This window comes from Polypterus senegalus, chromosome 3 (genome assembly GCF_016835505.1).
Source record: "Polypterus senegalus isolate Bchr_013 chromosome 3, ASM1683550v1, whole genome shotgun sequence".
In the NCBI taxonomy this organism is placed as follows: Eukaryota; Metazoa; Chordata; class Cladistia; order Polypteriformes; family Polypteridae; genus Polypterus; species Polypterus senegalus.
This window is the reverse complement of record NC_053156.1, coordinates 11,596,992-11,609,916: the sequence shown is the minus strand read 5'-3', so window position 1 is coordinate 11,609,916 and position 12,925 is coordinate 11,596,992. Positions and strand designations below refer to the sequence as shown.

Sequence of the window (12,925 nt, the reverse complement as noted above, 5' to 3'; positions counted from 1 at the left end):
TTTCTCTCTCTCTTTCATTTCTCTCTCTCATTTCTCTTTCTCTCGTTTCTCTCTCTCTTATTTTTCTTTCTCTCTCACTTTTCTCTTTCTATTTCTCGTTTCTTTCTCCCTGTCTCTTATTTCTCTGTTTCTCTTTCTATCTCTCATTTTTCTCTCTCTCTTTTTCTCTCTCTCTCTCTCACTTTTCTCTTTCTATCTCTCATTTCTCTCTCTCTTTTTCTCTTTCTCTTATTTCTCTCTCTTTCTCTCACTCTCTTATTTCTCTCTCTCGTTTTTCTCTCTCTCGTTTCTCTCTCTCTTATTTCTCTCTCTCTTATTTCTCTTTCTCTCTCTCTCTCGTTTCATTCTCTCTTTCTCAACCCATTGCACCCACACTCCCCCATGTCTTTTGATTGTAGATTCGGTCGCAGGTCGACTCTCATTTACAGTAAACGAGCGCAGTGCTGCCCTTTTAGGTATAGCGGAGGTCCTGGAGTCGCTACATGAGGAAGACGATTTATTAAAAACTGTAACTGCAGATAGCTGCATTTCAAAGGGGGTCGCGTTTGGACTCAAGTGAACGGACCAAGTTATCTTACATTTTTAACTCTGTTGCTGATCCAGCACTCTCCGTCCATTTTCAACCCCGTATTTTTTTTTCAGGCCCAGTATTTGCAATTCAGACCTGCTGGGGTCTGTCAGTCCATGATTAACGCTCTTGACGCCTGATGCTCGAAGACTAAAGAGGATAACCGAACTGGCGGAGGGTCCATCAGTCCCAATGGTTAAGCGACGCGCTATAACATTAAGTGATTCGATAGATGGAATGATATCTGTATTATATATATATATAAGTCTCTATTCAGGACGCTTTTATATAGCGCCTTTCTCAATGGACTGGCAAAGGGCGTCGTGCCACCTCAGCTACTATCGGACCTCCAAAAACACAAACGGGTCCGCCGCTCACGTCTGAGACGCCCTCGGGGGATACGGGAATGGCCGCGGTATACAGAGACCATTTCCGACAGTTTTAGTGCTTTTGGATTTAACTGCAGCCTTTGATACCATCGATCACAACATACTGTTGTCAAGGGTGGGTAAGTGGCAAGGAATCTAAGGGGGTGAACTATCCATCCATCCATTATCCAACCCGCTATATCCTAATACAGGGTCACAGGGGTCTGCTGGAGTCAATCCCAGCCAACACAGGGCAAGGCAGGGAGGAAATGGGGAGAACATGCATACTCCACGCAGGAAGGACCCGGGAATTGTGCACTAGCTTGGTTTAAATCTCATTTCACTAATTTCTGTTGGTAACAAGTCTGTACTTTCCTATACTGCACGCTTTGAAAGTAAAGTATAACCAAAATCATTTTTATTAAACTGTGCCTGTCGTTTACGATGGTGGTTTCGTGACCCCGTTACCAACATTAGCGCTAAGACCCCCTTTAACGGATCTCAAATTCATTTGCAGTTCACCCTCAGGTTTCTGAACGTCTTGGCTCAAATCCCACCCTCGTCGCTTCTAATTCCCCTGGTTTGGAGACTTCTGGACGCGCTCGCCCACCCCGCTCCGCTCCAGTGCGTCTGCCTTCTCGGCTGAACTCGCGCTGGTTGTGCGGCAGATGGCAACGGAGACGTCCCGGCGGTGAGCGGGAATGCTCTCCGTAATAAGCGCCATTTACTAGAAGATCGTCTTTATCGTGTTTATTGCACCCGTATTGGCTGTAAGTTATGAATTGAATTCTTTATGTCGTACTGTATATGTAAGGATGTATATGCGTAATGAATATACAAAATAATTTAGCTGGAATAATAGAAGTATTTATAGGCTAGTCCTGTACAAGAAGATGAAGAGTTCTCGACGGATTTAACTTCCCTTTAAATAAAATATAAAATATAAGTTTGTCATGTGAATGCTTTACTGTGGAAATGGGACGCGAGGACAAAGACGCCGTCATCAGGCGAAGGTTGCGATCAGCGCGGCTTTGTCATCGTCGTTCAGGTAAGTCGCCCTAAAATATGGAGCGGGCGGTGACGGCTCGTTAGAAACCCGCCATGGCAGACAGCGCACTCATCCTCGGCTGCTTTCGACGAATTACAGCTGTGACAACACGCGGATTGCAAATTGACCTTAATGGCGGCTTCTGCTTTTTAAGCACCATGATTAGCAGTCAGAAAACAACGTCTGTGTGATAATCGGATTAGCAGGGAAAACGACTGGTGGGAAAAGACGTGAGCGTTTGAGAGGGGCGCTCGACTGCTAATAGACTGGTGGAAGGATAGGAAAGGCGCTATAAAGGAGATTGATGTGAAAAATACTAATATAGATACATGCATATGAAAGGTGGATTTAGTAGACTGGTAAATTTAAAAGGCGTTATATAATGAACGGATGTGAAAAGCAAATTTAGATATATAATCGTGAATGACACTTTACAATAAATAAATGGAGAAGCACACTATAAAACGGGCACATAAATGTAAAATGCACTATATAACAGATATATAAAACATATGTATGTTTAACAGGCACAAATGTGAATGCGCCATATAATAGATAGATAGATAGATAGATAGATAGATAGATAGATAGATAGATAGATAGATAGATGGATAGATAGAAGTGAAAGGCACTATATCATAGACAGATAGATATGAGAGGCACTATATACTAGATAGATATATAGATATGAAAGGTGCTATATAATAGATAGATATATAGATATGAAAGGTGCTATATTATAGATAGATAGATTATGAAAGGCGCCATATAATAGATAGATAGATAGATAGATAGAAGTGAAAGGCACTATATGATAGATAGATAGATAGATAGATAGATAGATAGATAGATAGATAGATAGATAGATAGAAGTGAAAGGCACTGTATCATAGACAGATATGGAACTCACTATTGTACATTGATGGACATAGTGGTTAAGGTTTGTGACTTTTCAAATCCTGAGATTGTGGCTTCACATCCCGCTACTGACACTGTGTGACCCTGAAGAAGTCACTTTACCTTCCTGTTCCTCCAATTGGAAATGTGAGCAGATGTTTTTCAAATGCTGTAATATTCTCATGGATAAAGGTGACATCCAAATAAAATGTAGTTAATGATATTTAATAAATCCATTTAAATGTAGCAGACATAGATAAGAAAGGCACTATATAAAACAGAGCCAGCAGTGTATTTTTTCCAGTTGAATGTTTCACAAAGATATAAATATTGATAGGGCTCGCCAGCTGGCCCTGCAGTTCCAGTTTGGCTTTCCAGTCAGGACAGATCGATGTACGCTCAGCTTGCAGCTCCTTCCCTGGTGGTCCAACTGCGTCTTCATTAATTCTTGTGTATAACTTAACTGTGTATCTCGTGATCTCATCTTCAAAGAAACTACAACTTTCGTGTGTTTTCTTTCGCCATTTGAAGTCAATGTCGAGCGTTCTGGATTACGGAAAGGCGCTCTATAAATAAAAATGATCCATTGCATACGCCCACTCATTTTCTGTAAACGCTTCTGTGTTTCCATCTACTAAATCCAAATCCTAGAGCAGTGGTTCTTAAACTGTGGGGCGGGCCCCCCTAGTGGGGCGCGAAGTAACGAAAAGAGGGGCGCGAAGATGTGAAAAAAAGAAAACAAGAATCGAAAATATGAAAAATACATCTGTTGAAACCAAAACAAATTAACTTCTGATACTAGAAAAGTAAATATAGAGTTAGACAAACGTCGATAAAAGTTAAGTAGGTATAATAAAATATACAAGAACAAATGGGTATTAGTGGGCTCCTTTCAAAAAAAACGTTATGGGGGGCGCGATTAAAACTGTTATGAAAACTCGGGTCGCAAATACTTAAAGGTTGAGAAACGCTGGACTAAATATAGGACTCGAGAGTCATTATTATTATTGTTGTTATGATTGTTATTATTACAGACGCTTTAGATTTCCTGGCAGGTGTTTTGGTGCCCGTGGCTCGACTGCTAGCCCTGGAAACAAACATTTCTGCGGTCTTTGCGCAGGGCGCGCACGCGCTGTGTCTACCGAAGTGTTGTCTGCAGCTGGATTGGTGGTCGCTCCTCCCAGTCCAGCATTCGCATTTAATAAGAATAATAATAGATTTGATTTATATAGCGCCTTTCTCGTTTATTTTTCGATGAGTCTGTAAACTGCGAAAAGGAGTTTATTATTATTATTATTATTACAATTATAACACCAAATGCTTGAACGTCATACAGACCATTGCCTACACGTATGTCAATACTGTACGGTTATGCCTCTAACTTTTAAGTCATTACGTGTTAAATCTGTAAGAGCTGGGCTCCAGTGAAGAGCGCTCTATTAAAGTGCGGACCAATATAACCCTGGGTAGGACAGACTGACCTGCAGAGGACGGGACTTTCACCCCCGGTACACACGGTAATCCAACAGAAACTGGCGGTCCGCGGCATTTTTCCTTTTACGGTTCACGTTTCAGCAGTTCAGCGCCGAGTGAAGGTTAGCGAGCGGCTGACGATTCAGAGGAGCACCCCTCGTGTTATCAGAGGTGGGTGTTCTCCTGTTCAACGCTCTTCTCGCCCACCGTGTCCGTTTCGTTCGAGATTACATCGGCGCGATCTCAGGCGCTGAGCGGTAAGCAGACATACCGGGAGAACTGCGTGTATATAGCGACTTTTTTAAAATTGCGAATCCTGCTTCAAGAAACTTTAAAAACACAGGCAGATCGCATAACTATATTGGCTTGCCTGGGGTCAGCAAGTGAAACAGAGATGGGAATTTAAACACCCATTTAGCGTGGAAAGGAGCTCCGATCTCCACATCCGACTCCGATCTATAGGTCTAGATCTAAGTATGCAGTTTTCATTACGCTATAACTTATCGAGTTTATTACATAGAAAATCCCCAGAAAAATCACGGACCATCGAGAAGTGTGCGAACTGACGACATGAAGAATCGTCTTCGCGCCGAACTGGAATCGTCCTCACATAAATCAAAGTCATCCACACGATCTGGATCTGCACACTTAGATCTGGACCACCCTGGATTTATTCCTGCTTTGGAACTGAGAAACTTACGCCACTCTGCAGTCTGCCGCGCATCACGAGCATGCGCATGCCCAGAAGCAGCCTGGAGCTATACGTGGTCTGAGCTGAACTCTGCCGGAGCCCCCATCTCTTGTAAAAGCCGCACCACTCGTCGTTTACCGAGTCGGCTTAATCCAGTTTAAGGTCAGCGTAAACGTATCTCTCGATCAGGGAAGTGTGGGCCCCAAGACGGTCCATCACAGACCCAAAACCACCCCCAGACAAACGCATGCTAACTCTTTAGCAGCTAATTTAGAGGCAACCATCCTTCCATCCATTATCCAACCCGGTATATCGTAACTACAGGGTCACGGGGGTCTTCTGAAGCCAATCCCAGCTAACACAGGGCGCAAGGCAGGAAACAAACCCCGGGCAGGGTGCCAGCCCAGCGCCGAGCGAGCACACACACAAAAACACACCCACACACTAGGGACAATTTAGAATCGCCAATGCACCTAACCAGCATGTCTTTGGACCGAAGCGAATCCGGCTCTCCTAACTGCGAGGCAACAGCGCTACCCACTGCGCCACCGTGCCGCTCGTAGAGGCAACCAATTAGAGCCTAATGTCACAGTTTTGGAATTGGGGAGAAAACGTTGGCTTAGAAAGGACATGCGGACCCCACAAAGAGCGGCGCTCCAGTGCGCCTCATACACCTACAAGCCAAGCATACTGTAAGAGCGCCCCCTAAAGGCCAGGGTGTGAAGTGCAGTAATCTTTTTTTTGGCCTCTGTTTTGCGGAGGACCAGGCTGAATGACGCTGCACGGTGAAGCTCCCCTGTTTTATCTCCATGGTGGTCTTGCCAAAGTGAATTGTGTACAGGGGGCAGAAAGAAGTGGAGCCGCAGGGTCAGCCCCCATCAAGAAAACCACACGCCAACACAGCCGATCTGAAAGTCCTGCCAAATAGCAAGAAAGGACTTTATTGGTTTCACTCACAATAACTTTATACATGCCTTCTTACAGCGTGTGCCCACAAGGGGTCAGTTAAGGGGGGGGGGCACCTTTTATCGTGGGCACAGCTCTGTGGCCAGTCCTTCATTAAATGAATGAATTTGTCCCTGGGTGGTGGGCAGATGGAGCTGACCTTGATTGCTGGGGTTGAACGCTCACTGGCTCATTTGAACTCCTGACCTTTGGTGGTCTTCAGGTTCACCAATATGAATGAAACGAGGAGCACTCCCTAGAACTTGAGTTCAACAGCCTCGCAATAAACGGACACAAATGAGCACAACACGATGGAGAAGCAAGAAAAGCAGCACAAGCTCTCAATCCCTATCACGCACCCACTTGAGCCCACGTCGTCCCTCCTCTGTCCGGTTATTTTTTATAAAGTAAATCTTCGTCAGCCCACCTTGGGTTCCTCCCAAATGTAAATCCAGTGAAAGCCCGGCCAGCAGACCCCCAAGGGTCCCATCTTCACTTCAGCACTGGCCGCTCGACGCTGACGATGGAGTCTCCAGGGCCACACGGTTACGAACACACACGCACACACACGCCGCCGGACCCCACGGGCACGAGCCTCTGACAGCCAGGGAGCGTCCCGAGAACCAAGCGGCGCTACTCCTTCTTGATGCTGTCCAGCAGTCCGTCTCCACAGCCGGGCTGCTGCTGCTGCTGCTGCTTCTTCAGCTTGTTCTGGTGAGTCTTCACGTGTTTGGACAGGTGGTCGCTCCTCATGAAGCGCTTGCCGCACTCCTGGCAGCCGAACCGTTTCTCCCCGGTGTGAGTGCGAAGGTGGCGCTGGAGCTCGTCGGAGCGCGTGAAGCTCTTCCCGCAGAAGAGCCAGTTGCACACAAAGGGCCTCTCGCCAGCATGCCAGCGCAGGTGAGCCTTCAGGTGCGACGTCTTCTTGTACACCTTGCCGCACTCTGGAATGTGGCAGACGTGCAGCTTCTTCTTGCCTGCTTCGTCGGTTGGGCCCCCCGACACCTGGCAGTTGGGACACTTGCACCTCCTGCACCTCCTGGTGGAACTCAGCAGACTTTTGGAGGTGCCCTGGAAAAGGGCGGCAATCTGAGGCTGGTGGCCCAAGACCAGGGGCCTGCCCAGTGCAAACGGGTGGGTGCCGGTGTTGGCGTTCCCTTGCTGGAGGCTCCACCACTGCTGAGAGTCGTCCATGTGCCCTCCTGCAAGGTGGTGCCTCCCCGGCAGACCTGACGAGTTCTGGAGGAAGTTGGAGAAGTTCTGGCTCACGGCGCTGGCCTGGTGGTACGAATAGGAGGCATTGCTCTGCACCTGGGAGGCCAGCACTTTGACAGGGGACAGGTCAAAGGAATAGCCGGAAGGTTCGGCCGGAGGGGTGAGTGGAAGTTCATGGTGACCGCTGCCCAAGCCTGAGGGCACATGGCCCGGGTACTGAACTTTGGGGACGCTGAATGTCATCTGATGGGAGCCAAGAGAACTGCTGGCCTGAATGTCATTGCTCCAGAGCTGAAACATCCCAGAGGTTGAGCCCACCGCCGCCTCATAGGAGAACTGGGACACTTCGGAGGCCGTTGTGCCGATGTGCCTGGCCTGACCACAGGTGGATGCCAGGAACGCCAAAGGAAGAGGCGCGCTCTCCGGTGACGAGCTGGGCGTTCTGTCCTGAGGGAAGACAAATGAAGGCAAAGCGTGAATTTCAAACTAAGCATTTTGCTCTCTGAGTCCTGGGCATTTCAGTATCGGCGGCCAACAGTTCAAAACCAGAGCTGAAGCACATTAATTATCTGCCATTACGAGGTCACAGCGAGCATTGCATCCTGGACGGAAAGCCAGTCATTCCAGCACATTGGCATTCACTCAGCCGGGCATCAGGATGGCAGAAAACCAGAGAATAGCACGTTGAGAACACGCAGCAACGGAATCTGAATCTATCTAATCAAATCATTGAGCCGCAAAGGACTGAATACTTCGCGAGGTGCCCTGAGACAGTAATCGCTACAGCAAGGAGCCCGATTGGGCAGCATGGTGGCACAGTGGTTAGCTAGCGCGTTACACATCCCCCATTCTGGTCTGGCGTTTACAGGCACTCCCGGTGTCTGCAGATACGAGGGCTCCAAATTGACCCTGAGATGGACAGCAGCCTCCCTGGGTTGATTCCTGCCTTGCACCTTGTGCAGCCGGGAAGGGCTCCTGTCCCTCGGAATGTTCCAGACAGATCGTCGTGTGCCGTCTGATGCCCTCAGGCGCGCTTCCAAGGAAATTTTGTGTCCAAGGCGCTATAACAGCCCTCGTTAGGAAGCCTAATTTATTTAAATTGAGGGATTTTCGCACCGATAAAGTCGCATTGCATGTTTTAGAATTAATTAAAATTAATTAATAAAATGACTGGGCTGCAAAGCGGGTTAGAAAAGGTGAGAATGGGCGCGTTGTAGCGCCTTTCCGAATTTTTAAAAGCGAATAAAATATTTTTGACAGAATATAACAAAGCTTGCGCAAGAATAATATTTAATAGATACGGGGGAGTTTTTTTTTTTTTTTTAAGTCCAATGGGCAGCATGAAGGCACCGCACTTTGTGTCCGCTTTGGTCGGACGCCGCGGAAGGGCGCACAGCTTTGCGCATTTCGCATGCAGGCGACGATCCACTTCAAAGGGCTTTTAGGAAGGGCTGGGGGTGTTGGTGGCTGTGAATCGCACAGTTTGGGGATGTCGACCCTGATCGGAGGGGAGGGCACTGACTAATTAAACACGCCAGTGATGTACAGTAGGTTTACACAATGTCGCCGAGAAATCTGTCGGTATAGCCAAGTGATTCTGACCGGTGAGACACGTCCCTCCATCCCTCCCTCCTGGATTAACAATGCGGGCAACTTTCACCACCTTGGTGGGCATGTATATCACGAATACCTTCAGTCGAAAATTTCACGTCTGATGAGAGCTAAAAATATGCAAATGTCGCTTTGTCGCCGCAGTTCTCATTCTCTACACGCCCCTCGTGAAAGGCGCTATACGCATAAAGTCGGATTAACTTTTCGAAGCGCTTCTGTTCAGTCCTAAAACACTGAAGCGGTGCCAGCCCGTTAGACCCCCCCTCACCAGCGCCCACGCCACGGTGCACATCCTCCCGTACGTCCGTTTCTTTTCCTTACCTGTAAAAACGAGTGCAGAAGGTTCTCCGTGGTGGACACGGCGAGCGCAGCCATGTGTTCTGCAGCCAGCGTGATGTCCGACGGCGGTGCGCTCCGATGCCAGGTTGTGCGCTCAGCCTCTGTCTCTTCTCCAAAGCCCCGCACCTCTCAAATGCTCCCCCGCAATTTCCCGATTTTGCCCTTTCATTCGAGAAAACTTTTTTTTTTTTTTCTGGTGCCCGTAACCAATCACCTCCGAACTACGTAGCCGCTGACTTTGAAGTGGAAAGGCAGTCCAATCGCCGAGGAGTTTTTTTTTCTTTTCAAAGGGGGGGTGGCAGGCAGAGCGTCTTGTTTAAAGCATCGACCACCTGGAGCGGGGACTTGTTATGTATGAGGTGGGGAGGGGGGATAAGGGGATTTGTGGAGGGGTGATACTGATCTTAACAGTTATTTCCTCAGACTGAATTGGATTTGCCATTCATCCAAATGAAACCTAACAGCAGGTCACAATCTGCAATTAGCTGACCGCAAAGAGCCGAAGAGCTGCGAGTGCGCACTTCAAACGTTGAACCGGTGGCGCTTTGAATACAATGACCGCACGATAAGCCAAAAGGCGCTTTTTACAATTCTCGGTTTTACATACAATTTCGCTTTGATGAAGGGGCACCCGATACGTCGTGAGATAAGAACGTCGCATCGCAAGTGGCCATTGGGTGAGTGAACTCGTGTAAACCCGCAGCACTGCTGAGCTTCTTGGTGACCTCTGCAGGGACAACATTAGGGAAGATACTTCTTTATGGCATACGCTGGCATATCTATACATTATAGGGCAGCTGGTGCCCACCCTCTGGACTGGGTTCCTTAAACAATCTGAAGGAACCAGAGCGTGATGGGCTCAAACACGCAGTTCGAAAACCTGCACATACTCAGCTTGCGTACGCCATTAAAAAGGTTAATAAGATGTGAGGATTTATAGCGCCCGGCACAAGTTAAACTGAATCTTTATGGTTGAGTAGACTGTGCCACAGCATCGTTGGCGAGTTTCACGGCCACTAAGACTAACATCGCCTCCTTGAAGGACGCCACAGCGGCGGACAAAAGTCCAAGAAAGGCAAAAAGAAACTGAATTGAGGGATTAAGACCAAGATCTCCTCCCCGGGGGTCCACATCAGAAATACTGCATGTGGTCACCATATTCCATGAAGGGAACCACAGTGGCCGAGAAAGTCCATGGAAGGGAGGCGAGGCTGAATTGAAACATTAGAACCAAATCGAGGGTCAGGAATATTGTGGTCAGCATATTCCAAAAGGGGGCGCTGCAGGGGCAGAGAAAGTCCAGGGGAGGGAGACGAGGCGATAAAGTGAAAGCTTGCTGGGCTGTGAACTACAAAATTCAACAAAAGAAAGTAGAGGGGTGGAGAGGGCGATCTGAGCAAATAAAGTGTCGTGATTACCGTCAGTAAGGTCACAGGGTGGTCCACCGATGAGGGCACATTTCCCAAATACAGAGACGTTAAGGGAGGCGCAGTGGGTGACATGATAAGGACGTGGAGAGCAAAGGACCGGTGGTCTGGGCATCCTTTGAAAAAAGTAGAGTTTACTCTCATGTCCTGGCTAGGACTGCCCACCACGCCATGGTCATGGTTCCCTAATCACATCGTCTCCAAGTGGCTTTCTTTCTTACTCCATACCTACCTAATAGCTGAAATGTGGTGAGCGTTCCGGCGCAAGAATGGCTGATTGTTGCTTGACACTAGTGGACGTTAAAGTGGCTCCCCATATGTAAGAAGCTTTGGGTCGTTGGAAAGGCGCTATATAATTAATTAATTAACTGAGCTGTCAATCATTACTTGTATTATAGAGCGCCTTTTCTATCTATCTATCTATCTATCTATCTATCTATCTATCTATCTATCTATCTATCTATCATATAGTGCCTTACATATCTATCTATCTATCTATCTATCTATCTATCTATCTATCTATCTATCTATCTATCTATCATATAGTGCCTTTAATCTATCTATCTATCTATCTATCTATCTATCTATCTATCTATCTATCTATCTATCATATAGTGCCTTTCACATCTATCTATCTATCTATCTATCTATCTATCATATAGTGCCTTTCATCTCTATCTGTAATACAGTGTGTTTTCTACCTATCTTCCTATAGCTTGCCATTCCTGCGCAGGGTCATGGAGAAGCTGGAGCCTCTCCCAGCATGCATCGGGCGCAAGGCAGAAAGAACATCTAACATCTGTCCGTCAAAGGGTGTGCCCGCGCGCGCGCCCACAGACAGACACACACAAACACACACTAGCAATTAAGTTAGCGTGTGTTAGGATGGGTGACGCAGTGGTCAGTATATCACACCTATTCCAACTTGGGTTCAAGTTGTGCCCAAGTCACTATTTATACGATGAAGCTGTCCCTGTATGTTTATGGATAGTCGGAGCAGCAGGCTATGATTGCTGCTTCACAGAATCGGAGACCCGTGTTCACGTCCTTACTTTTACTATTCCAGAGTGTTTTCTCTGGTTCACACGTGCTATTTAAGTCCTGTGGCGCAGTGGTTAGCACTGTTGCTGTTGCTGCGGGCTTACAACTTCATTCCTTTCAGTCGATGCGGAGTTTATATGTCAGCCCTCAATCCCCCCAAAACGTGCGTGGATACCTTGGCACGCCATTAATATGGCATAATCATATAACGTTTAGCGGTGCTGTCTAACAGCCTGGAGGGTCATGGCATGAGTCAGGTCGCTTACTTTCCCTCCTTGTCCAAGTGCTTCTGTTCGAGGTTCCTTTCACTACTAAAGTGTTCGGTTGGTGGACGAGAGTGAGTGAAAGTGCGTGTGTGTCTTTCTGTGTGTGTGTTGAAGTGCACTCAATATGGAGGGATGGGCACAGACAGTCATACACTATAACATCAGGTGGCGCACATTGGCTAGGGGCGAGAAAGTCTGACGTTATTCGAGTGGATTGTGTTCAGTTTTATATAGCGCCTTTCCCGGTGAACGCGCGCAGAGCACCCTGCACAGACAACGGAGTTTAAAGTAGAAGACGGCGATTAGAAAACCAACGAAACGGGAGACGTATAAGGGAGTCCAAAAAAGGCAGCAGGTTGCGCGTCACCCGCTGAAGGCGTCCCGTCCGCGCGCATGCGCGAGGGCTGCACTGCCTCCAGACGGCGGAGCGCCGTCACGTGGTCCCCTGCCGTCTTTTCTTTGGAGAGGCCAGGTGTGCGCGCGGGAATGCGGCGAGATGAGGGATGCCGTCCAGCGGTTGCCAAGTTGTTTTGTTTGATCAAAGCTCCCGCTGAGGGTACAAAACTGGCAGAGAACCGAAACAGGCGACCCGGCGGATGACCCCGCTTTGGAAACAACGAGCGTCATCTGCGGAGAGGGAGTTTAAGTGGGGGAAATGTGCTAATCAAAAGGTCTGATTATAGCGCCTCTTAGATGTGCTTCTTATCTTTTATCATGTTTAATGTTTGTGACGTCAGCAGAGCCACAAGGAGGCTGAAATGAGGGACTCAATAAATGAGAAAGACGAGACGTCCTGTCCCTTAAGAGACAATCAAGTCGAGGAGGTCAGAGGTCTCCTGGAATCCATGAATCCAGCTTTGCGACCGAATTTCCACCGACCCCGAGCCAAGACAATGAATTACGGGACGAGCAGCAGGACCTTATGGATGGATGGATAGGTATATGAAGGAACGCAGGAATCGGTGAATGGACATTTAACAGGTGAAAGAACCTCGAGACCAGGGCTTATGTCCTAGGATCTACCTGTCTGAAGTTT

The 12,925-nt window shown here is 47.7% G+C and overlaps 1 protein-coding gene across 1 annotated transcript; it reads right to left on the bottom strand.

Moving 5' to 3' along the window:
* Positions 1 to 6,470: 6,470 nt before the first annotated feature.
* Positions 6,471 to 9,401, bottom strand: sp5l (Sp5 transcription factor-like). The gene is made up of 2 exons (XM_039746605.1): positions 9,138 to 9,401; positions 6,471 to 7,652 (listed from the first exon to the last, which is right to left on the bottom strand). The coding sequence occupies exons 1-2, from the start codon at positions 9,189 to 9,191 to the stop codon at positions 6,624 to 6,626; spliced, it is 1,083 nt and encodes a 360-aa protein (XP_039602539.1). The 5' UTR covers positions 9,192 to 9,401; the 3' UTR covers positions 6,471 to 6,623.
* Positions 9,402 to 12,925: the final 3,524 nt, after the last annotated feature.

Coding starts and splice junctions, on each gene's coding strand:
- sp5l (XM_039746605.1), bottom strand. CDS start 9,191: ATGGCTGCGCTCGCCGTGTCCACCACGGAGAACCTTCTGCACTCGTTT. Junction 7,653..9,137: donor TTCTGCACTCGTTTTTACAG/GTAAGGAAAAGA, acceptor GTCTTCCCTCAG/GACAGAACGCCCAGCTCGTC.